This window comes from Salvelinus alpinus, chromosome 18 (genome assembly GCF_045679555.1).
Source record: "Salvelinus alpinus chromosome 18, SLU_Salpinus.1, whole genome shotgun sequence".
Taxonomy (NCBI): domain Eukaryota; kingdom Metazoa; phylum Chordata; class Actinopteri; order Salmoniformes; family Salmonidae; genus Salvelinus; species Salvelinus alpinus.
Window position 1 is genome coordinate 47,520,149 of NC_092103.1, and position 26,128 is coordinate 47,546,276.

General features: G+C 48.7%; 1 protein-coding gene across 1 annotated transcript in view; it reads left to right on the forward strand.

Annotated features, from left to right (window-relative positions):
- The window catches only part of LOC139544423 (methyl-CpG-binding domain protein 2-like), a 141,802-nt gene that overhangs the window by 14,799 nt on the left and 100,875 nt on the right, over window positions 1-26,128 (forward strand). Inside the window, exon 3 of the mRNA XM_071351495.1 lies at window positions 13,712-13,874. Within this exon, the coding sequence (XP_071207596.1) occupies window positions 13,712-13,874 (163 nt within the window). The remainder of the gene's footprint in view (window positions 1-13,711; window positions 13,875-26,128) is intronic.

Consider the following 26,128-nt stretch of genomic DNA (forward strand, 5'->3'; position numbering starts at 1 on the left):
CACTCTCAAACTGATCTGAGATCACATACTGACGCTCGTCCCTCTTGTTCACTCTCAAACTGATCTTAGATCACATACTGACGCTCGTCCCTCTTGTTCACTCTCAAACTGATCTGAGATCACATACTGACGCTCGTCCCTCTTGTTCACTCTCAAACTGATCTTAGATCACATACTGACGCTCGTCCCTCTTGTTCACTCTCAAACTGATCTGAGATCACATACTGACGCTCGTCCCTCTTGTTCACTCTCAAACTGATCTTAGATCACATACTGACGCTCGTCCCTCTTGTTCACTCTCAAACTGATCTGAGATCACATACTGACGCTCGTCCCTCTTGTTCACTCTCAAACTGATCTGAGATCACATACTGACGCTCGTCCTTATGATGTCAGTTTGGGTAACCTATCAGTGATATCTGGGTCTAGGTGTAGGCTACCTGTGGCTCACGGTCCGTCACCTCCCTCTCTCTCTCTGTGTTTATTGTTCTGCTCCCACCGTCTTCTCCATGTCGTTTCGTACACAGTGCCGAATGAACCAGAAGTCTGTGGACCGTACCAAACCAGTCACAACATTTCTGAGATACATGAGACCCAACGAGTTTTGTATTACGTCGTTACTTTTTTGAAAGCGACAACTTTTAGGACACCTTAGGCCTTATTTTGAGGAATAGGCCACTGTTGATAACTTTGAAACGGGTCTTAAAGCTTTTATGACGGGCCTAGTAGGATGATGGGTGAGGGGGCCATTTGGTTTTCAACGTGGAGGGATTTGTTCCCACCGCTCATGGATCATATCTTTCTTTAATAAAACTTTGATTGATTAAACTTTGTCATTTCGATTTTTCTATTGATATAGTTGGTTATCTCAACATTAGTCGCTAACTTGTGTTTTTTTTAAACTCTTTAAGCTACTTTTTGAGATGGAATTCCGTTATTCATTCATGGCTTGATGGGGGAGAAACATGCATAGTAATGTCTAGCCCAAAGTCATGTTCAAACCTACAAACCTATGGACTGGAGAGAGAGATGGGAATTCAATGTCTAGCCCAAAGTCATGTTCAAACCTATGGACTGGAGAGAGAGATGGGAATTCAATGTCTAGCCCAAAGTCATGTTCAAACCTATGGACTGGAGAGAGAGATGGAAATTCAGCTGGATTCAAGACAGTTAAGAAGTGTCTGTTTTATAAATATATATATATATATTTTAATTGAATAGGTTTTAGGCTGTAAGGCCCCATGCATCTGATATCAAATATAATTTTCTATCTCCTGCTCTCACTCTAACTAGACATTTTACGCTGCTTTGGTGTGAATTCTCTGCTCGGTCTAGCCTACATTCCTCTCTTGTGTTCTGTATATATATATTTATTGAAATAGGCTATAGCAAAAAGGAATAGGCTATTGACTCGTGTACTCTTTACTGTGCGGCGCCAGTCAAGATAGGCTAAACCAACGTCTTGTCACGCCTGTCAATCATCGGAATATCAGCCAACCCTCAGGCCGATGGATCAAAATTCTGAGACGTTAGGCTCCTCTTTAACGTATGTATCTAGAGGACTAAATCTGTCACTAGAAGGCAGACAACAAGTCCATTCCTCCGTCAGTCAGTCAGTCAGTCACTCACTCACTCACTCACTCACTCACTCACTCACTCACTCACTCACTCACTCACTCACTCACTCACTCACTCACTCACTCACCACGGCCACGTAGAAGAGACAGCTCTGTGTGCCATTGTGAAAAGCAGCTGTGTGGTGACTGAAATGAAGGGGTTAACTGCCTCAGCGAGCGCTGGCTGGGTTCAGGGTTGTTCACTCACCTCAGCGTGCTGTACAGGCTGTACTGTATGCAGCTTAGAGCCACTGTGCACCCACACGCTCTGCTCAGCGCTAAGCTACTGACCTACATGTCACTGTCTGTCTGTTCTAGCTGGGCTATGTCTTGTCTGTCTGTCTGTCTGTTGCTAGGCTATGTCTGTCTGTCTGTCTGTTTGTTCTAGCTGGGCTATGTCCTGTCTGTCTGTCTGTTGCTAGGCTATGTCTGTCTGTCTGTCTGTCTGTTGCTAGGCTATGTCTGTCTGTCTGTCTGTTCTAACTAGGTTATGTCTGTCTGTCTGTCTGTCTGTCTGTCTGTCTGTCTGTCTGTCTGTCTGTTCTAACTAGGCTATGTCTGTCTGTCTGTTCTAACTAGGCTATGTCTGTCTGTCTGTTCTAACTAGGCTATGTATGTCTGTCTGTTCTAACTAGGCTATGTCTGTCTGTCTGTGTGTCTGTTCTAACTAGGCTATGTCTGTCTGTCTGTCTGTCTGTTCTAACTAGGCTATGTCTGTGTTCTAAATGGCACCTATGAAAGTCATCAAAACCCTAACCACCCAAGCCATAGACAACTTTCTCTGCTGCCATACGGCAAGATGTACCAGTGCATCAAGTCTGACACCAACAGGCTCCAGTATCCCTTCCCCCTATACATATCTACCTCCATCACTCCAGTATCCCTGTCCCCTATACATATCTACCTCTATCACTCCAGTACCCCTGTCTCCTTCCCCCTATACATATCTACCTCCATCACTCCAGCATCCCTGTCACCTTCCCCCTATACATATCTACCTCCATCACTCCAGTATCCCTGTCCCCTTCCCCCTATACATATCTACCTCCATCACTCCAGTATCCCTGTCTCCTTCCCCCTATACATATCTACCTCCATCACTCCAGCATCCCTGTCACCTTCCCCCTATACATATCTACCTCCATCACTCCAGTATCCCTGTCTCCTTCCCCCTATACATATCTACCTCCATCACTCCAGCATCCCTGTCTCCTTCCCCCTATACATATCTACCTCCATCACTCCAGTATCCCTGTCCCCTATACATATCTACCTCCATCACTCCAGCATCCCTGTTCCCTATACATATCTACCTCCATCACTCCAGTATCCCTTCCCTCTATACATATCTACCTCCATCACTCTAGTATCCCTGTCTCCTTCCCCCTATACATATCTACCTCCATCACTCCAGTATCCCTGTCTCCTTCCCCCTATACATATCTACCTCCATCACTCCAGTATCCCTGTCCCCTATACATATCTACCTCCATCACTCCAGTATCCCTGTACATATCTACCTCCATCACTCCAGTATCCCTGTCCCCTATACATATCTACCTCCATCACTCCAGTATCCCTGTCTCCTGTACATATCTACCTCCATCACTCCAGTATCCCTGTCCCCTATACATATCTACCTCCATCACTCCAGTATCCCTGTCTCCTGTACATATCTACCTCCATCACTCCAGTATCCCTGTCTCCTGTACATATCTACCTCCATCACTCCAGTATCCCTGTCCCCTATACATATCTACCTCCATCACTCCAGTATCCCTGTCTCCTGTACATATCAACCTCCATCACTCCAGTATCCCTGTCCCCTATACATATCTACCTCCATCACTCCAGTATCCCTGTACATATCTACCTCCATCACTCCAGTATCCCTGTACATATCTACCTCCATCACTCCAGTATCCCTGTCCCCTATACATATCTACCTCCATCACTCCAGTATCCCTGTACATATCTACCTCCATCACTCCAGTATCCCTGTCCCCTATACATATCTACCTCCATCACTCCAGTATCCCTTCCCTCTATACATATCTACCTCCATCACTCCAGTATCCCTGTCTCCTTCCCCCTATACATATCTACCTCCATCACTCCAGTATCCCTGTCCCCTTCCCCCTATACATATCTACCTCTATCACTCCAGTACCCCTGTCCCCTATACATATCTACCTCCATCACTCCAGTATCCCTTCCCTCTATACATATCTACCTCCATCACTCCAGTATCCCTGTCTCCTTCCCCCTATACATATCTACCTCCATCACTCCAGTATCCCTGTCCCCTATACATATCTACCTCCATCACTCCAGTATCCCTGTCCCCTTCCCCCTGTACATATCTACCTCCATCACTCCAGTATCCCTGTACCCTTCCCCCTGTACATATCTACCTCCATCACTCCAGTATCCCTGTCCCCTATACATATCTACCTCCATCACTCCAGTATCCCTGTCCTCTTCCCCCTATACATATCTACCTCCATCGCTCCAGTATCCCTGTCCCCTTCCCCCTATACATATCTACCTCCATCACTCCAGTATCCCTGTCCCCTATACATATCTACCTCCATCACTCCAGTATCCCTGTCCTCTTCCCCCTATACATATCTACCTCCATCGCTCCAGTATCCCTGTCTCCTTCCCCCTATACATATCTACCTCCATCACTCCAGTATCCCTGTTCCCTATACATATATACCTCCATCACTCCAGTATCCCTGTTCCCTATACATATCTACCTCCATCACTCCAGTATCCCTGTCCCCTTCCCCCTATACATATCTACCTCCATCACTCCAGTATCCCTGTTCCCTATACATATATACCTCCATCACTCCAGTATCCCTGTTCCCTATACATATCTACCTCCATCACTCCAGTATCCCTGTACATATCTACCTCCATCACTCCAGTATCCCTGTACATATCTACCTCCATCACTCCAGTATCCCTGTTCCCTATACATATCTACCTCCATCACTCCAGTATCCCTGTCCCCTTCCCCCTATACATATCTACCTCCATCACTCCAGTATCCCTGTTCCCTATACATATCTACCTCCATCACTCCAGTATCCCTGTCCCCTTCCCCCTATACATATCTACCTCCATCACTCCAGTATCCCTGTTCCCTATACATATCTACCTCCATCACTCCAGTATCCCTGTCCCCTTCCCCCTGTACATATCTACCTCCATCACTCCAGTATCCCTGTACATATCTACCTCCATCACTCCAGTATCCCTGTCCCCTGTACATATCTACCTCCATCACTCCAGTATCCCTGTCCCCTATACATATCTACCTCCATCACTCCAGTATCCCTGTACATATCTACCTCCATCACTCCAGTATCCCTGTCCCCTATACATATCTACCTCCATCACTCCAGTATCCCTGTTCCCTATACATATCTACCTCCATCACTCCAGTATCCCTGTCCCCTATACATATCTACCTGGTATTGGATCTGACTCTTTAATGTTTCCTGAATATAGTCTGCTTACTTACTTACTTTATTGTTTATTTCATATTCTTATTTCTCGTGTGGTTTTCCAGTATTACATTGTTCTTGATTATTGGGTTGTTGGGGTTTGAGTTTTCAATAAAGGCTTGTATTTGTGCATCTGACATTAAAACGTGGATCTTTTGACCCGAGCCAAGTAGTGCTAGAGTGCCATGGTGGAAGAAGCAGGTGATTGGTGGGAATGGAAGCCGTGGACAAGGAAAGGCAACGTGGACTTGGCTAGTAGGAAATGTGATCACTTCAGTGGAATTAATAGACCAATTTACCCCAGAATGATCATTCTCTTCAACATGTTTTACTGTCTGTCTGTCTGTCTGTCTGTCTGTCTGTCTGTCTGTCTGTCTCTGTCTCTGTCTCTGTCTCTGTCTCTTTCTCTCTCTCTTCAGTGAGTTCTGTGAGAATAGAGCAAATGAGGGCCTATAAAATACCATCTGGTTATTGGTTTGATGTCCCTGAATTCCAGCTGTAATGAAAAGTTGCCTCCAGGCCGTGTGGAGTTTAACTTGTGTTTAATAGCGTTAGCAAGCATGGACATTTCTGCCTGCGTTCATGAATGGAGTATGAAAAGCTACGTTTTTAGAATTATGGTGATGAATCAGATCTCTCTGTCTTATTTCACATTCATTATAAACTCCTGTCTGATAGTTCCAGGTATAACCTGTTTCTATCAAGGTCGTCAGCAACACCTGCGTGTCTGAGAGCAGCGTTCAGAGTCTGCTGCGTCACAGCGTTTTTACCTCCCTACTGAACACACCTGAGAGACGTCTGTCCGCCTGCCTGTCTCTCTGTCCGTCTGTCTGTCCGGAGAGGGGGAGGAACATACCATGAGAGAGTGCCCCCTGACCGTCGCTGGCAAGCAAACGCCCCTTCACTGCCACCCGCTGCTCTCCAAACCACACACACAGCCATCGCCAGACGGACAGGCAGACGGACGGACGGACAGGCGGACAGGCAGACAGGCAGACAGACACATGGGAAACTTCATGAAAAGCTCTCTCTCTACTCTCAGTTTTGCTTGAGCTGGTGTCTACACCAAGATATAAGCCAGGGGGAACTACAGAGATTAGCCTATAAGACACTGCCACCCCCTCACTCCCTCTACCACGGTTCTCTACTCTCTCACTCCCTCTACCATGGTTCTCTACTCTCACTCCCTCTACCACGGTTCTCTACTCTCTCACTCCCTCTACCACGGTTCTCTACTCTCTCACTCCCTCTACCACGGTTCTCTACTCTCTCACTCCCTCTACCACGGTTCTCTTCTCTCTCACTCCCTCTACCACGGTTCTCTACTCTCTCACTCCCTCTACCACGGTTCTCTTCTCTCTCACTCCCTCTACCACGGTTCTCTACTCTCTCACTCCCTCTACCATGGTTCTCTACTCTCACTCCCTCTACCACGGTTCTCTACTCTCACTCCCTCTACCACGGTTCTCTACTCTCTCACTCCCTCTACCACGGTTCTCTAGTCTCTCACTCCCTCTACCACGGTTCTCTAGTCTCTCACTCCCTCTACCACGGTTCTCTACTCCTCTCTTCCCCTTATTTTTCACAACCACTTTGCTCTGTAACTTTACTGCTGCACATGCAAATTAGCATGATAGCTAATCTAACTATGGGGGAAATATAGCCTACATGTTTAGAACGATAGCTGACATTTCACAGGGCAGTCTAGAAAGTTGACAGAGTTTGGTATCTTGCTTCATAAGCCTTCTTTGTTTGATTGAGCATGACTTCACTATTAGTTTCTCTAGTCCTCTCTGCACGAAGAACAGCTAACCACTGTGGAATTCCACACCCTCAAACCCTCTCACCAGTGATCTGTGTGGTAGAGCCAGCCAGTCAGAGTGGGCTGGGTTGTGTTTGTCTCGGTTCTCTCTGAAAAGGCGTTGTGTGTCTCTGGTTCGGCTTTGACTCATCGCTGAGTCATGTAGCGGCCTAGCTCCTAGTCACCTACCCACTCGCTCCTGAGACGCTTCAAGGTCACACAAACACACACGCATCTGTGTCCTTCCGACCGCCGGTCACAGATCGACGTGCATAGCGATGAGTCACTGAGCCGGTCACAGATCGACGTGCATAGCGATGAGTCACTGAGCTAGGCGCTCGCTCGTCTGCACATGAGATGAGTTAGGCCGAGGTGGAGACTGAGCTAAACGGAGACGCAGCGGTGGTCAGACAACCTCTCGGAGGGTTTTCAACGGTCTTTCGGTTAAGTGAGGCGTCTGAGTCACACAACGTCACGGTTTTATGCTTCGGACCTCGATGACGAACGGCTGACACCCTGTAGAATCGTCAGAATACAAAAATAGAAAATGTCAGCCGATGTTCTAGTCAGAGGCTCCTGTTTCCTGATGAGTGTTTGCCTTTTTGTTGTTGTTGCTGGTTCTGAGTTTACAGTGACCATCTGTGTGTTGTCTACTGTGTGAGCCAGCTGTTTAAAAGGACTCTATTGTAGGCCTTGGTCTGAAGAGGAAACGCTTTTTTCTATATTGACCAACCTGCCCGGGTTAAGGATGTGATCACATCCATTCTCTCTCTCTCAGCACTGACTGAGTTTATCCTTAGGAAATAACCCCAGACATCCCAGTCACCCTGGCCGTCCGTCCAGTCACCCTGACCGTCCGTCCAGTCACCCTCACCCTGACCGTCTGTCCAGTCACCCTCACCCTGACCGTCTGTCCAGTCACCCTCACCCTGACCGTCTGTCCAGTCACCCTCACCCTGACCGTCTGTCCAGTCACCCTCACCCTGACCGTCTGTCCAGTCACCCTGACCGTCCGTCCAGTCACCCTGGCCGTCCGTCCAGTCACCCTCACCCTGGCCGCCCGTCCAGTCACCCTGGCCGTCCGTCCAGTCACCCTCACCCTGGCCGTCTGTCCAGTCACCCTCACCCTGACCGTCTGTCCAGTCACCCTCACCCTGACCGTCTGTCCAGTCACCCTCACCCTGACCGTCTGTCCAGTCACCCGCACCCTGACCGTCTGTCCAGTCACCCTCACCCTGACCGTCTGTCCAGTCACCCTCACCCTGACCGTCTGTCCAGTCACCCTCACCCTGACCGTCTGTCCAGTCACCCTGACCGTCCGTCCAGTCACCCTGGCCGTCCGTCCAGTCACCCTCACCCTGGCCGCCCGTCCAGTCACCCTGGCCGTCCGTCCAGTCACCCTCACCCTGGCCGCCCGTCCAGTCACCCTGGCCGTCCGTCCAGTCACCCTGGCCGCCCGTCCAGTCACCCTGGACGTTCGTCCAGTCACCCTCACCCTGGCCATCCGTCTAGTCACCCTGGCCGTCCGTCCAGTCACCCTCACCCTGGCCCTGCCCGTCCGTCCAGTCACCCTGGCCGTCCGTCTAGTCACCCTCACCCTGGCCATCCGTCTAGTCACCCTGGCCGTCCGTCCAGTCACCCTCACCCTGGCCCTGCCCGTCCGTCCAGTCACCCTGGCCGTCCGTCCAGTCACCCTGGCCACCCGTCCAGGCCCTACCACTCCACTACCCCATTTCACTCAGACTCAGCTCACCAGTCATTTTGTAGGGTAATAAAGACACTCTCCATTTTGTTCTCCGCTATCATCTTTGCTCAAGAAATACTGGCCAATTTCTCTTCTGATATTAATATAGCATAGAAGAAAGACTTGAGTAGTAGTGAGGAGGTTAGAGTGCCAAGACAACAACCTCTCCCTGAACGTCAGCGAGACAAAGGCGCTGACTACAGGAAAAGGAGGGCTGAACAGGTCCCCCGTTTACATCGACGGGGCTGAAGTGGAGTAGGTCGAGAGTTTCAAGTTCCTCGGTGTCCACACCACAAAGGACCTATCATGGTCCAAGCACACTAACACAGTCGTGAAGAGGGCCTGACAATGCCTCTCCCCCCCCCCCCCCTCCCAGGAGGCTGGAAATATTTGGCACAGGCCTTCAGATCCTGCTTGGCATCTAACTTCAAGGCGCTACAGAGGGCAGCACGTACGGCCCAGTACATCACTGGGGCCAAGCTTCCTGCCATCCAGGACCTTGCAAACCAGGTGGTGTTAGAATAAGGCACAGCCACCCAAGCTGTAGACTGTTCTCTCTGGTACCTCAAGCTGTAGACTGGTCTCTCTGGTACCTCAAGCTGTAGACTGTTGTGGTGTGGACCCTACCCACACACGCTGGGCCCTACCCACACACGCTGGACCCTACCCACACACGCTGGACCCTACCCCGCACGCTGGATCCTACCCACACACGCTGGGCCCTACCCACACACGCTGGGCCCTACCCACACACGCTGGACCCTACCCACACACGCTGGACCCTACCCACACACGCTGGACCCTACCCACACACGCTGAGCCCTACCCCCACACGCTGAGCCCTACCCCCACACGCTGAGCCCTACCCACACACGCTGGACCCTACCCCCACACGCTGGACCCTACCCACATCTATCCTGTTGTCTAGTCACTTTACCCCTACCTACAGTATACTGCTGTTACTGTCTATTATCTATCCTTTACCCCTACCTACAGTATACTGCTGTTACTGTCTATTATCTATCCTTTACCCCTACCTACAGTATACTGCTGTTACTGTCTATTATCTATCCTTTACCCCTACCTACAGTATACTGCTGTTACTGTCTATTATCTATCCTTTACCCCTACCTACAGTATACTGCTGTTACTGTCTATTATCTATCCTTTACCCCTACCTACAGTATACTGCTGTTACTGTCTATTATCTATCCTTTACCCCTACCTACAGTATACTGCTGTTACTGTCTATTATCTATCCTTTACCCCTACCTACAGTATACTGCTGTTACTGTCTATTATCTATCCTTTACCCCTACCTACAGTATACTGCTGTTACTGTCTATTATCTATCCTTTACCCCTACCTACAGTATACTGCTGTTACTGTCTATTATCTATCCTTTACCCCTACCTACAGTATACTGCTGTTACTGTCTATTATCTATCCTTTACCCCTACCTACAGTATACTGCTGTTACTGTCTATTATCTATCCTTTACCCCTACCTACAGTATACTGCTGTTACTGTCTATTATCTATCCTTTACCCCTACCTACAGTATACTGCTGTTACTGTCTATTATCTATCCTTTACCCCTACCTACAGTATACTGCTGTTACTGTCTATTATCTATCCTTTACCCCTACCTACAGTATACTGCTGTTACTGTCTATTATCTATCCTTTACCCCTACCTACAGTATACTGCTGTTACTGTCTATTATCTATCCTTTACCCCTACCTACAGTATACTGCTGTTACTGTCTATTATCTATCCTTTACCCCTACCTACAGTATACTGCTGTTACTGTCTATTATCTATCCTTTACCCCTACCTACAGTATACTGCTGTTACTGTCTATTATCTATCCTTTACCCCTACCTACAGTATACTGCTGTTACTGTCTATTATCTATCCTTTACCCCTACCTACAGTATACTGCTGTTACTGTCTATTATCTATCCTTTACCCCTACCTACAGTATACTGCTGTTACTGTCTATTATCTATCCTTTACCCCTACCTACAGTATACTGCTGTTACTGTCTATTATCTATCCTTTACCCCTACCTACAGTATACTGCTGTTACTGTCTATTATCTATCCTTTACCCCTACCTACAGTATACTGCTGCTACTGTCTATTATCTATCCTTTACCCCTACCTACAGTATACTGCTGTTACTGTCTATTATCTATCCTTTACCCCTACCTACAGTATACTGCTGTTACTGTCTATTATCTATCCTTTACCCCTACCTACAGTATACTGCTGTTACTGTCTATTATCTATCCTTTACCCCTACCTACAGTATACTGCTGTTACTGTCTATTATCTATCCTTTACCCCTACCTACAGTATACTGCTGTTACTGTCTATTATCTATCCTTTACCCCTACCTACAGTATACTGCTGTTACTGTCTATTATCTATCCTTTACCCCTACCTACAGTATACTGCTGTTACTGTCTATTATCTATCCTTTACCCCTACCTACAGTATACTGCTGTTACTGTCTATTATCTATCCTTTACCCCTACCTACAGTATACTGCTGTTACTGTCTATTATCTATCCTTTACCCCCACCTACAGTATACTGCTGTTACTGTCTATTATCTATCCTTTACCCCTACCTACAGTATACTGCTGTTACTGTCTATTATCTATCCTTTACCCCTACCTACAGTATACTGCTGTTACTGTCTATTATCTATCCTTTACCCCTACCTACAGTATACTGCTGTTACTGTCTATTATCTATCCTTTACCCCTACCTACAGTATACTGCTGTTACTGTATATTATCTATCCTTTACCCCTACCTACAGTATACTGCTGCTACTGTCTATTATCTATCCTTTACCCCTACCTACAGTATACTGCTGCTACTGTCTATTATCTATCCTTTACCCCTACCTACAGTATACTGCTGTTACTGTCTATTATCTATCCTTTACCCCTACCTACAGTATACTGCTGTTACTGTCTATTATCTATCCTTTACCCCTACCTACAGTATACTGCTGTTACTGTCTATTATATATCCTTTACCCCTACCTACAGTATACTGCTGTTACTGTCTATTATCTATCCTTTACCCCTACCTACAGTATACTGCTGTTACTGTCTATTATATATCCTTTACCCCTACCTACAGTATACTGCTGTTACTGTCTATTATCTATCCTTTACCCCTACCTACAGTATACTGCTGTTACTGTCTATTATCTATCCTTTACCCCTACCTACAGTATACTGCTGTTACTGTCTATTATCTATCCTTTACCCCTACCTACAGTATACTGCTGTTACTGTCTATTATATATCCTTTACCCCTACCTACAGTATACTGCTGTTACTGTCTATTATCTATCCTTTACCCCTACCTACAGTATACTGCTGTAACTGTTTATTAGCCCCTGGTCCAGCCTGGTCTGGTGTGAGGAGGAAGCTAGCCCCTGAGTTCCTCCAACAGTTCCTGCTCCTCTATACACCCTGTTGACCACAAGCAGGAAATCAGGAGGCAAATCTAATCTCAACCACTCAGTGCCATGGATGCTTGCTGTCTAACGAGCATGGAGATATTTTTCTCTGGCCTGAAGGCGTCTGTGGTGGTGACAAGAACAGGGTCGGTCATGTTCAGTAGGCACAAAATGTTCTGAAATGGAATGGAACGAGAAGGCACACTATCTGACCTGGTTCAGTAAGACCGGCTTGTTTTCTGTTCTGCTATGGTATGCCCTAATGAACACGACCCAGGAGAAGGAGATGGGAGGAACTGTCTGCCTGATGGGTTTGGCCAAGGGTTATGTTTCTGGGTTGTGATGCAATCGAGCCTCTTGCCACATAAGATGGTCCTTTCTGCTGCCTTTAAACGTTTCCTCCAACCTGAGAACTAGTCAAGTGTTTCTTATGTTGACAGCCCCACTGTCATGACATAATGAGACTGGCAGCTCTGCTATTAATACAGCCCCCCACTACCATGACATAATGAGACTGGCAGCTCTGCTATTAATACAGCCCCACTACCATGACATAATGAGACTGGCAGCTCTGCTATTAATATAGCCCCCCACTACCATGACATAATGAGACTGGCAGCTCTGCTATTAATACAGCCCCACTACCATGACATAATGAGACTGGCAGCTCTGCTATTAATACAGCCCCCCACTACCATGACATAATGAGACTGGCAGCTCTGCTATTAATATAGCCCCCCACTACCATGACATAATGAGACTGGCAGCTCTGCTATTAATACAGCCCCACTACCATGACATAATGAGACTGGCAGCTCTGCTATTAATACAGCCCCACTGCCATGACATAATGGGACTGGCAGCTCTGCTATTAATACAGCCCCCCACTGCCATGACATAATGAGACTGGCAGCTCTGCTATTAATACAGCCCCACTACCATGACATAATGAGACTGGCAGCTCTGCTATTAATACAGCCCCCCACTACCATGACATAATGAGACTGGCAGCTCTGCTATTAATACAGCCCCACTACCATGACATAATGAGACTGGCAGCTCTGCTATTAATACAGCCCCCCACTACCATGACATAATGAGACTGGCAGCTCTGCTATTAATATAGCCCCCCACTACCATGACATAATGAGACTGGCAGCTCTGCTATTAATATAGCCCCCCACTACCATGACATAATGAGACTGGCAGCTCTGCTATTAATATAGCCCCCCACTACCATGACATAATGAGACTGGCAGCTCTGCTATTAATATAGCCCCACTACCATGACATAATGAGATAATACACATTGCTGGCTTTAGTAACATTGTGAAATAAATGAGCTACATTTCCCTGGTCTCTGTACAACGTTCCTCTCTTGAACGATTGATGCTTTTGGACGTCAACACTACATTTACATTTAAGTCATTTAGCAGACGCTCTTATCCAGAGCGACTTACAAATTGAGGTACAGTTCACCTATCAGACCTGTTTGTTATCTAACACTGTTGTTGTTGTTGTCTTTCCTCCCCCCCCCCCCCCCCCTCAGTCCCAAAGGGAAGAAGTTCCGGAGCAAACCCCAGCTGTCCCGTTACCTCGGCAACACGGTGGACCTGGGATGTTTTGACTTCCGAACGGGCAAGATGACGATGCCCAGCAAGATGCAGAAGAACAAACAGAGGCTACGCAATGAGAACCTCACCATCAACAAGGTACAGGTTAGCGTCGGCTTCACGTCAGGGTCCTTCAGATGTCGTTCACTCCGTTCTCCCAATGGCCTTCTATTTTTTTAAACGTTTAGTGAACATTTGAGCAGGGAGTCCTATTGAGACCATACTATTCTCAGCCCTTTGCTAGCAGTGGTTTTCACGTCTAGTCTGTGTAATTCAATCTTTTTCTTCACTCACTCATTTCTTCCCAATTATCTCCTTTCTCCCAAAGTGTGCACTTGTTCACTTCCCTTGGACAGGAAGTGACTGGTAAAAGTAACGTCCTCTCTAGCCCATGCCTCTACCAAGCCAATGCTTTTAGATTTGTGGGAAGTAGTCAATGAGTGTACACTTCAGGAGAAAGGGGATATGATTGCCTGTGGGTTTTTCCCCTCCATGTAGCACAGTATCTGAATGTCCTCTCCTCTCACCTGCCCTGTCTCCTACCTGTTAGAATGACCCATCTGTTGAATTCAGTATCTGACTGTCCTCACCTGCCCTGTCTCCTACCTGTTAGAATGACCCTTCTGTTGAATTCAGTATCTGACTGTCCTCACCTGCCCTGTCTCCTACCTGTTAGAATGTCCCATCTGTTGAATTCAGTAACTGACTGTCCTCTCCTCTCACCTGCCCTGTCTCCTACCTGTTAGAATGACCCTTCTGTTGATTTCAGTATCTGACTGTCCTCACCTGCCCTGTCTCCTACCTGTTAGAATGTCCCATCTGTTGAATTCAGTATCTGACTGTCCTCACCTCTCACCTGCCCTGTCTCCTACCTGTTAGAATGTCCCTTCTGTTGAATTCAGTATCTGACTGTCCTCACCTGCCCTGTCTCCTACCTGTTAGAATGTCCCATCTGTTGAATTCAGTATCTGACTGTCCTCACCTCTCACCTGCCCTGTCTCCTACCTGTTAGAATGACCCATCTGTTGAATTCAGTATCTGACTGTCCTCACCTGCCCTGTCTCCTACCTGTTAGAATGTCCCATCTGTTGAATTCAGTATCTGACTGTCCTCTCCTGCCCTGTCTCCTACCTGTTAGAATGTCCCATCTGTTGAATTCAGTATCTGACTGTCCTCACCTGCCCTGTCTCCTACCTGTTAGAATGTCCCATCTGTTGAATTCAGTATCTGACTGTCCTCACCTGCCCTGTCCCCTACCTGTTAGAATGTCCCATCTGTTGAATTCAGTATCTGACTGTCCTCACCTGCCCTGTCCCCTACCTGTTAGAATGTCCCATCTGTTGAATTCAGTATCTGACTGTCCTCACCTGCCCTGTCTCCTACCTGTTAGAATGTCCCATCTGTTGAATTCAGTATCTGACTGTCCTCTCCTCTCACCTGCCCTGTCTCCTACCTGTTAGAATGTCCCATCTGTTGAATTCAGTATCTGACTGTCCTCACCTGCCCTGTCTCCTACCTGTTAGAATGTCCCATCTGTTGAATTCAGTATCTGACTGTCCTCACCTGCCCTGTCCCCTACCTGTTAGAATGTCCCATCTGTTGAATTCAGTATCTGACTGTCCTCACCTGCCCTGTCCCCTACCTGTTAGAATGTCCCATCTGTTGAATTCAGTATCTGACTGTCCTCACCTGCCCTGTCTCCTACCTGTTAGAATGTCCCATCTGTTGAATTCAGTATCTGACTGTCCTCTCCTCTCACCTGCCCTGTCTCCTACCTGTTAGAATGTCCCATCTGTTGAATTCAGTATCTGACTGTCCTCACCTGCCCTGTCTCCTACCTGTTAGAATGTCCCATCTGTTGAATTCAGTATCTGACTGTCCTCACCTGCCCTGTCTCCTACCTGTTAGAATGTCCCATCTGTTGAATTCAGTATCTGACTGTCCTCACCTGCCCTGTCCCCTACCTGTTAGAATGTCCCATCTGTTGAATTCAGTATCTGACTGTCCTCACCTGCCCTGTCCCCTACCTGTTAGAATGTCCCATCTGTTGAATTCAGTATCTGACTGTCCTCACCTGCCCTGTCTCCTACCTGTTAGAATGTCCCATCTGTTGAATTCAGTATCTGACTGTCCTCTCCTCTCACCTGCCCTGTCTCCTACCTGTTAGAATGTCCCATCTGTTGAATTCAGTATCTGACTGTCCTCACCTGCCCTGTCTCCTACCTGTTAGAATGACCCTTCTGTTGAATTCAGTATCTGACTGTCCTCACCTCTCACCTGCCCTGTCTCCTACCTGTTAGAATGTTCCATCTGTTGAATTCAGTATCTGACTGTCCTCACCTGCCCTGTCTCCTACCTGTTAGAATGTTCCATCTGTTGAATTCAGTATCTGACTGTCCTCACCTCTCACCTGCCCTGTCTCCTACCTGTTAGAATGTCCCATCTGTTGAATTCAGTATCTGACTGTCCTCACCTCTCACCTGCCCTGTCTCCTACCTGTTAGAATGACCCTTCTGTTGAATTCAGTATCTGACTGTCCTCACCTCTCACCTGCCCTGTCTCCTACCTGTTAGAATGTTCCATCTGTTGAATTCAGTATCTGACTATCCTCACCTGCCCTGTCTCCTACCTGTTAGAATGTTCCATCTGTTGAATTCAGTATCTGACTGTCCTCACCTCTCACCTGCCCTGTCTCCTACCTGTTAGAATGTCCCATCTGTTGAATTCAGTATCTGACTGTCCTCACCTCTCACCTGCCCTGTCTCCTACCTGTTAGAATGACCCTTCTGTTGAATTCAGTATCTGACTGTCCTCACCTCTCACCTGCCCTGTCTCCTACCTGTTAGAATGTCCCATCTGTTGAATTCAGTAGCAGTAGTGTGGTGTCTACTAGCTGTGGTTTAGTGTGGTGTCTACTAGCTGTGGTTTAGTGTGGTGTCTACTAGCTGTGGTTTAGTGTGGTGTCTACTAGCTGTGGTTTAGTGTGGTGTCTACTGGCTGTGGTTTAGTGTGGTGTCTACTAGCTGTGGTTTTGTGTGGTGTCTACTAGCTGTGGTTTAGTGTGGTGTCTACTAGCTGTGGTTTAGTGTGGTGTCTACTAGCTGTGGTTTAGTGTGGTGTCTACTGGCTGTGGTTTAGTGTGGTGTCTACTAGCTGTGGTTTTGTGTGGTGTCTACTAGCTGTGGTTTAGTGTGGTGTCTACTGGCTGTGGTTTAGTGTGGTGTCTATTGGCTGTGGTTTAGTGTGGTGTCTACTAGCTGTGGTTTAGTGTGGTGTCTACTGGCTGTGGTTTAGTGTGGTGTCTACTAGCTGTGGTTTAGTGTGGTGTCTACTAGCTGTGGTTTAGTGTGGTGTCTACCGGCTGTGGTTTAGTGTGGTGTCTACTAGCTGTGGTTTAGTGTGGTGTCTACTAGCTGTGGTTTAGTGTGGTGTCTACTAGCTGTGGTTTAGTGTGGTGTCTACTAGCTGTGGTTTAGTGTGGTGTCTACTAGCTGTGGTTTAGTGTGGTGTCTACTAGCTGTGGTTTAGTGTGGTGTCTGCTAGCTGTGGTTTAGTGTGGTGTCTGCTAGCTGTGGTTTAGTGTGGTGTCTACTGGCTGTGGTTTAGTGTGGTGTCTACTGGCTGTGGTTTAGTGTGGTGTCTACTGGCTGTGGTTTAGTGTAGTGTCTACTGGCTGTGGTTTAGTGTGGTGTCTACTGGCTGTGATTTAGTGTGGTGTCTCCTGGCTGTGGTTTCATGTGGTGTCTACTGGCTGTGGTTTAATGTGGTGTCTACTGGCTGTGGTTTAATGTGGTGTCTACTGGCTGTGGTTTAGTGTGGTGTCTACTGGCTGTGGTTTAGTGTGGTGTCTACTGGCTGTGGTTTAGTGTGGTGTCTACTGGCTGTACTGTGGTTTAGTGTGGTGTCTACTAGCTGTGGTTTAGTGTGGTGTCTACTAGCTGTGGTTTAGTGTGGTGTCTACTGGCTGTACTGTGGTTTAGTGTGGTGTCTACCGGCTGTGGTTTAGTGTGGTGTCTACCGGCTGTGGTTTAGTGTGGTGTCTACTGGCTGTGGTTTAGTGTGGTGTCTACTGGCTGTGGTTTAGTGTGGTGTCTACTGGCTGTACTGTGGTTTAGTGTGGTGTCTACTAGCTGTGGTTTAGTGTGGTGTCTACTAGCTGTGGTTTAGTGTGGTGTCTACTGGCTGTACTGTGGTTTAGTGTGGTGTCTACCGGCTGTGGTTTAGTGTGGTGTCTACCGGCTGTGGTTTAGTGTGGTGTCTACCGGCTGTGGTTTAGTGTGGTGTCTACCGGCTGTGGTTTAGTGTGGTGTCTACCGGCTGTGGTCTAGTGTGGTGTCTACTGGCTGTACTGTGGTTTAGTGTGGTGTCTACTGGCTGTGGTTTAGTGTGGTGTCTACTAGCTGTGGTTTAGTGTGGTGTCTACTGGCTGTGGTTTAGTGTGGTGTCTACTAGCTGTGGTTTAGTGTGGTGTCTACTAGCTGTGGTTTAGTGTGGTGTCTACTGGCTGTGGTTTAGTGTGGTGTCTACTAGCTGTGGTTTAGTGTGGTGTCTACTAGCTGTGGTTTAGTGTGGTGTCTACTAGCTGGCTGTACTGGAGGCCCCAGAATCTCCAGGTGTTGGAACCTCCGGTCTAGACTGTACTGGAGGCCCCGGAATCTCCAGGTGTTGGAACCTCCGGTCTAGACTGTACTGAAACCTCCGGTCTAGACTGTACTGGAGGCCCCAGAATCTCCAGGTGTTGGAACCTCCGGTCTAGACTGTACTGGAGGCCCCAGAATCTCCAGGTGTTGGAACCTCCGGTCTAGACTGTACTGGAGGCCCCAGAATCTCCAGGTGTTGGAACCTCCGGTCTAGACTGTACTGGAGGCCCCAGAATCTCCAGGTGTTGGAACCTCCGGTCTAGACTGTACTGGAGGCCCCAGAATCTCCAGGTGTTGGAACCTCCGGTCTAGACTGTACTGGAGGCCCCAGAATCTCCAGGTGTTGGAACCTCCGGTCTAGACTGTACTGGAGGCCCCAGAATCTCCAGGTGTTGGAACCTCCGGTCTAGACTGTACTGGAGGCCCCAGAATCTCCAGGTGTTGGAACTTCCGGTCTAGACTGTACTGGAGGCCCCAGAATCTCCAGGTGTTGGAACCTCCGGTCTAGACTGTACTGGAGGCCCCAGAATCTCCAGGTGTTGGAACCTCCGGTCTAGACTGTACTGGAGGCCCCAGAATCTCCAGGTGTTGGAACCTCCGGTCTAGACTGTACTGGAGGCCCCAGAATCGCCAGGTGTTGGAACCTCCGGTCTAGACTGTACTGGAGGCCCCAGAATCGCCAGGTGTTGGAACCTCCGGTCTAGACTGTACTGGAGGCCCCAGAATCGCCAGGTGTTGGAACCTCCGGTCTAGACTGTACTGTCCATGACCTCATTACATCACAAAACAGAAAATATGTGATTAATAGCTGTTTGTTGTAGTTTTTCCAACACACGTGATATAACATTGGTTTTATCACAGCATTTGAAAACAAACGTTTTCCTCCTCTTTGAACCGAGCCCAGATCTGCTCCCTGGTCCTGGTCTTCTCCACCTGGCCTCTACCTCTCCTCCTCCTCTTCACTCTCCTACTCAACCTTCTCCTCTTCTACCTCTTCCTCCCCTACCTCCTCCTCTAAGTTGTCCTCTATCTCTACCTCTTCCTCCGCTTCCTCATCTTCCTCCTCCATTTCATCTTCCTCCACTTCCTCCTCTACCTCTTCCTCTTCCTCCACTTCCCCCTCCTCCGCTTCCTCCTCCTCTTCTTCCTCATCGTCCTACTCTTCCTCTTCCTCCTCATCTTCCCTCTCCTCTTCCTCTTCCTCCTCTTCATCTTCCCTCTCCTCCTCCTCCCCTCCTTCGATGTTGATTTCGCCCAGACCCATTGGGTCATCGAGGTCCTGGTGGAGTTGGCTAAGAAATAAACACTTCATTCTGTAGACTAGTACAGACTAAATATGCACAAATATGTTTTGCGCTCAGCCTAATTTAAAGGAAATTTGACTAACCATGTGGTGTATTATACAGCCAGGGCTTCAGTCTGTCAATATAAAGCCACTTTGCGTCCCTATAGATTGCTGGTGGTGCTACACTTGGCCTTGTTCCACTCTGTTCTCCTCTCTCCTCTGTTCTCCTCTCTCCTTCCATCTCCCCTCCTGGCTCTCTCCTCTCTCCTCTGTTCTCCTCTGTCCTCTGTTCTCCTCTCTCCTCTGTTCTCCTCTCTCCTCTGCTCTCCTCTCATCTCCCCTCCTGGCTCTCTCCTCTGCTCTCCTCTCTCCTTCCATCTCCCCTCCTGGCTCTCTCCTCTGCTCTCCTCTCTCCTTCCATCTCCCCTCCTGGCTCTCTCCTCTCTCCTCTGTTCTCCTCTCATCTCCCCTCCTGGCTCTCTCCTCTGCTCTCCTCTCTCCTTCCATCTCCCCTCCTGGCTCTCTCCTCTCTCCTCTGTTCTCCTCTGTTCTCCTCTCTCCTCTGTTCTCCTCTCTCCTCTGTTCTCCTCTCTCCTTCCATCTCCCCTCCTGGCTCTCTCCTCTGTTCTCCTCTCTCCTCTGCTCTCCTCTCTCCTTCCATCTCCCCTCCTGGCTCTCTCCTCTGTTCTCCTCTCTCCTCTGTTCTCCTCTCTCCTTCCATCTCCCCTCCTGGCTCTCTCCTCTGTTCTCCTCTCTCCTCTGCTCTCCTCTCTCCTTCCATCTCCCCTCCAGGCTCTCTCCTCTGCTCTCCTCTCTCCTCTGCTCTCCTCTCTCCTTCCATCTCCCCTCCTGGCTCTCTCCTCTGTTCTCCTCTGTTCTCCTCTGTTCTCCTCTGTTCTCCTCTGTTCTCCTCTGTTCTCCTCTCTCCTTCCATCTCCCCTCCTGGCTCTCTCCTCTGCTCTCCTCTCATCTCCCCTCCTGGCTCTCCTCTCTCCTTCCATCTCCCCTCCTGGCTCTCTCCTCTGTTCTCCTCTCTCCTTCCATCTCCCCTCCTGGCTCTCTCCTTTGTTCTCCTCTCTCCTCTGTTCTCCTCTCTCCTCTGTTCTCCTCTCTCCTTCCATCTCCCCTCCTGGCTCTCTCCTCTGTTCTCCTCTCTCCTCTGCTCTCCTCTCTCCTCTGTTCTCCTCTCTCCTCTGCTCTCCTCTCTCCTTCCATCTCCCCTCCTGGCTCTCTCCTCTCTCCTCTGTTCTCCTCTGTTCTCCTCTCTCCTCTGTTCTCCTCTCTCCTCTGTTCTCCTCTCTCCTTCCATCTCCCCTCCTGGCTCTCTCCTCTGTTCTCCTCTCTCCTCTGTTCTCCTCTCTCCTTCCATCTCCCCTCCTGGCTCTCTCCTCTGTTCTCCTCTCTCCTCTGCTCTCCTCTCTCCTTCCATCTTCCCTCCTGGCTCTCTCCTCTGTTCTCCTCTCTCCTCTGCTCTCCTCTCTCCTTCCATCTCCCCTCCTGGCTCTCTCCTCTGTTCTCCTCTCTCCTCTGCTCTCCTCTCTCCTCTGTTCTCCTCTCTCCTCTGTTCTCCTCTCTCCTTCCATCTCCCCTCCTGGCTCTCTCCTCTCCTGTTCCATTATGTTCCTCATGCATCCCTACCCCTCTCCCAGCATTCTGCCTCTTCTCTGTCTAATAAAGTAAGCCATGCACTTGTTATTAAAAACGATACCTACCTTAAGCTTTTTAAAGAGTTAGCTAACTAAAGAAAGTTTCATTGAATTCAGGCTGATTTGACGTTAGCTAGCTAGCTCTGTCTAGTAAAGTAAGCCATGCACTTGTTATTAAAAACGATACCTACCTTAAGCTTTTTAAAGAGTTAGCTAACTAAAGAAAGCTACGTTACCTGACACTCTCGTCCCTGTTCCCCGTTTCTCTTTCTCTACAGTGGCTGGAAATATCTCAATAAACTCATCTGGAGAATAAATAAATAATCTAAATCGAAGATGTATCTGTCTTGCTTGCACTTGATACAGTTCCTAACTAGCTAGCTTTCATGACTAGTAACGTTAGTTAACTAACCAATGTGTTTTATCATCAACATACTTGTTGATATTGGATAGCTAATTGCAGTTACAATTGTGGCAGTAAAATTACAGATGTAAATGACGTTAGTAGAGGTTTTTTAGGTTATAGCTAGCTTACGTAGTCAACTAGCTGGCTAGCTAACGGTAGTCCAACAAACAAGCTAACGTACCTTTTTCTTGCAGTTTGTCACGCAGTGTAACGTTACAAGGTGCCACAGCTCACAGAGATACATATCCTTCAGTACTGTGTTGTACCAAGATAGATTATCTATTTACCAAGAACAGCGAATGTGCTTTGAAGAACTTTATTGAAACTATGTTTGGTAGAAATTGGATGTTTCTTTAGGTGTGGCGGCAATGACTCTGCCGTGGTGCAGCGCCGCATCTAAAGAAACACAGAGGAAACACTGTCGTGGTCTGTAGTGGTGTGGTCTGTAGTGGTCTGTAGTGGTGTGGTCTGTAGTGGTCTGTAGTGGTGTGGTCTGTAGTGGTGTGGTCTGTAGTGGTGTGGTCTGTAGTGGTGTGGTCTGTAGTGGTGTGGTCTGTAGTGGTCTGTAGTGGTGTGGTCTGTAGTGGTGTGGTCTGTAGTGGTGTGGTCTGTAGTGGTGTGGTCTGTAGTGGTCTGTAGTGGTGTGGTCTGTAGTGGTGTGGTCTGTAGTGATCTGTAGTGGTGTGGTCTGTAGTGGTCTGTAGTGGTGTGGTCTGTAGTGGTCTGTAGTGGTGTGGTCTGTAGTGGTGTGGTCTGTAGTGGTGTGGTCTGTAGTGGTGTGGTCTGTAGTGGTCTGTAGTGGTGTGGTCTGTAGTGGTCTGTAGTGGTGTGGTCTGTAGTGGTCTGTAGTGGTGTGGTCTGTAGTGGTCTGTAGTGGTGTGGTCTGTAGTGGTGTGGTCTGTAGTGGTCTGTAGTGGTCTGTAGTGGTGTGGTCTGTAGTGGTCTGTAGTGGTGTGGTCTGTAGTGGTCTGTAGTGGTGTGGTCTGTAGTGATCTGTAGTGGTGTGGTCTGTAGTGGTCTGTAGTGGTGTGGTCTGTAGTGGTGTGGTCTGTAGTGGTCTGTAGTGGTGTGGTCTGTAGTGGTGTGGTCTGTAGTGGTGTGGTCTGTAGTGGTGTGGTCTGTAGTGGTGTGGTCTGTAGTGGTGTGGTCTGTAGTGGTGTGGTCTGTAGTGGTCTGTAGTGGTGTGGTCTGTAGTGGTCTGTAGTGGTGTGGTCTGTAGTGGTGTGGTCTGTAGTGGTGTGGTCTGTAGTGGTGTGGTCTGTAGTGGTGTGGTCTGTAGTGGTGTGGTCTGTAGTGGTGTGGTCTGTAGTGGTGTGGTCTGTAGTGGTCTGTAGTGGTGTGGTCTGTAGTGGTCTGTAGTGGTGTGGTCTGTAGTGGTGTGGTCTGTAGTGGTGTGGTCTGTAGTGGTGTGGTCTGTAGTGGTCTGTAGTGGTGTGGTCTGTAGTGGTCTGTAGTGGTGTGGTCTGTAGTGGTGTGGTCTGTAGTGGTGTGTAGTGGTCTGTAGTGGTGTGGTCTGTAGTGGTGTGGTCTGTAGTGATCTGTAGTGGTGTGGTCTGTAGTGGTCTGTAGTGGTGTGGTCTGTAGTGGTCTGTAGTGGTGTGGTCTGTAGTGGTGTGGTCTGTAGTGGTGTGGTCTGTAGTGGTGTGGTCTGTAGTGGTGTGGTCTGTAGTGGTGTGGTCTGTAGTGGTCTGTAGTGGTGTGGTCTGTAGTGGTCTGTAGTGGTGTGGTCTGTAGTGGTCTGTAGTGGTGTGGTCTGTAGTGGTCTGTAGTGGTGTGGTCTGTAGTGATCTGTAGTGGTGTGGTCTGTAGTGGTCTGTAGTGGTGTGGTCTGTAGTGGTCTGTAGTGGTGTGGTCTGTAGTGGTCTGTAGTGGTGTGGTCTGTAGTGGTGTGGTCTGTAGTGGTGTGGTCTGTAGTGGTGTGGTCTGTAGTGGTCTGTAGTGGTGTGGTCTGTAGTGGTCTGTAGTGGTGTGGTCTGTAGTGGTCTGTAGTGGTGTGGTCTGTAGTGGTCTGTAGTGGTGTGGTCTGTAGTGGTGTGGTCTGTAGTGGTCTGTAGTGGTCTGTAGTGGTGTGGTCTGTAGTGGTCTGTAGTGGTGTGGTCTGTAGTGGTCTGTAGTGGTGTGGTCTGTAGTGATCTGTAGTGGTGTGGTCTGTAGTGGTCTGTAGTGGTGTGGTCTGTAGTGGTGTGGTCTGTAGTGGTCTGTAGTGGTGTGGTCTGTAGTGGTGTGGTCTGTAGTGGTGTGGTCTGTAGTGGTGTGGTCTGTAGTGGTCTGTAGTGGTGTGGTCTGTAGTAGTGTGGTCTGTAGTGGTGTGGTCTGTAGTGGTGTGGTCTGTAGTGGTGTGGTCTGTAGTGGTGTGGTCTGTAGTGGTGTGGTCTGTAGTGGTGTGTAGTGGTGTGGTCTGTAGTGGTCTGTAGTGGTGTGGTCTGTAGTGGTCTGTAGTGGTGTGGTCTGTAGTGGTGTGGTCTGTAGTGGTGTGGTCTGTAGTGGTCTGTAGTGGTGTGGTCTGTAGTGGTCTGTAGTGGTGTGGTCTGTAGTGGTCTGTAGTGGTGTGGTCTGTAGTGGTGTGGTCTGTAGTGGTGTGTAGTGGTCTGTAGTGGTGTGGTCTGTAGTGGTGTGGTCTGTAGTGATCTGTAGTGGTGTGGTCTGTAGTGGTCTGTAGTGGTGTGGTCTGTAGTGGTCTGTAGTGGTGTGGTCTGTAGTGGTGTGGTCTGTAGTGGTGTGGTCTGTAGTGGTGTGGTCTGTAGTGGTGTGGTCTGTAGTGGTGTGGTCTGTAGTGGTCTGTAGTGGTGTGGTCTGTAGTGGTCTGTAGTGGTGTGGTCTGTAGTGGTCTGTAGTGGTGTGGTCTGTAGTGGTGTGGTCTGTAGTGGTCTGTAGTGGTGTGGTCTGTAGTGATCTGTAGTGGTGTGGTCTGTAGTGGTCTGTAGTGGTGTGGTCTGTAGTGGTGTGGTCTGTAGTGGTGTGGTCTGTAGTGGTGTGGTCTGTAGTGGTGTGGTCTGTAGTGGTGTGGTCTGTAGTAGTGTGGTCTGTAGTAGTGTGGTCTGTAGTGGTGTGGTCTGTAGTGGTGTGGTCTGTAGTGGTGTGGTCTGTAGTGGTGTGGTCTGTAGTGGTCTGTAGTGGTGTGGTCTGTAGTGGTCTGTAGTGGTGTGGTCTGTAGTGGTCTGTAGTGGTGTGGTCTGTAGTGGTGTGGTCTGTAGTAGTGTGGTCTGTAGTGGTGTGGTCTGTAGTGGTGTGGTCTGTAGTGGTGTGGTCTGTAGTGGTCTGTAGTGGTGTGGTCTGTAGTGGTCTGTAGTGGTGTGGTCTGTAGTGGTCTGTAGTGGTGTGGTCTGTAGTGGTGTGGTCTGTAGTGGTCTGTAGTGGTGTGGTCTGTAGTGGTCTGTAGTGGTGTGGTCTGTAGTGGTGTGGTCTGTAGTGGTGTGGTCTGTAGTGGTGTGGTCTGTAGTGGTCTGTAGTGGTGTGGTCTGTAGTGGTGTGGTCTGTAGTGGTGTGGTCTGTAGTGGTCTGTAGTGGTGTGGTCTGTAGTGGTCTGTAGTGGTGTGGTCTGTAGTGGTCTGTAGTGGTGTGGTCTGTAGTGGTGTGGTCTGTAGTGGTGTGGTCTGTAGTGGTCTGTAGTGGTGTGGTCTGTAGTGGTCTGTAGTGGTGTGGTCTGTAGTGGTCTGTAGTGGTGTGGTCTGTAGTGGTCTGTAGTGGTGTGGTCTGTAGTGGTCTGTAGTGGTGTGGTCTGTAGTGGTCTGTAGTGGTGTGGTCTGTAGTGGTCTGTAGTGGTGTGGTCTGTAGTGGTGTGGTCTGTAGTGGTCTGTAGTGGTGTGGTCTGTAGTGGTGTGGTCTGTAGTGGTCTGTAGTGGTGTGGTCTGTAGTGATCTGTAGTGGTGTGGTCTGTAGTGGTCTGTAGTGGTGTGGTCTGTAGTGGTCTGTAGTGGTGTGGTCTGTAGTGGTGTGGTCTGTAGTGGTGTGGTCTGTAGTGGTGTGGTCTGTAGTGGTGTGGTCTGTAGTGGTGTGGTCTGTAGTAGTGTGGTCTGTAGTGGTGTGGTCTGTAGTGGTGTGGTCTGTAGTGGTGTGGTCTGTAGTGGTGTGGTCTGTAGTGGTGTGGTCTGTAGTGGTCTGTAGTGGTGTGGTCTGTAGTGGTCTGTAGTGGTGTGGTCTGTAGTGGTCTGTAGTGGTGTGGTCTGTAGTGGTGTGGTCTGTAGTAGTGTGGTCTGTAGTGGTGTGGTCTGTAGTGGTGTGGTCTGTAGTGGTGTGGTCTGTAGTGGTGTGGTCTGTAGTGGTGTGGTCTGTAGTGGTCTGTAGTGGTGTGGTCTGTAGTGGTGTGGTCTGTAGTGGTGTGGTCTGTAGTGGTGTGGTCTGTAGTAGTGTGGTCTGTAGTAGTGTGGTCTGTAGTA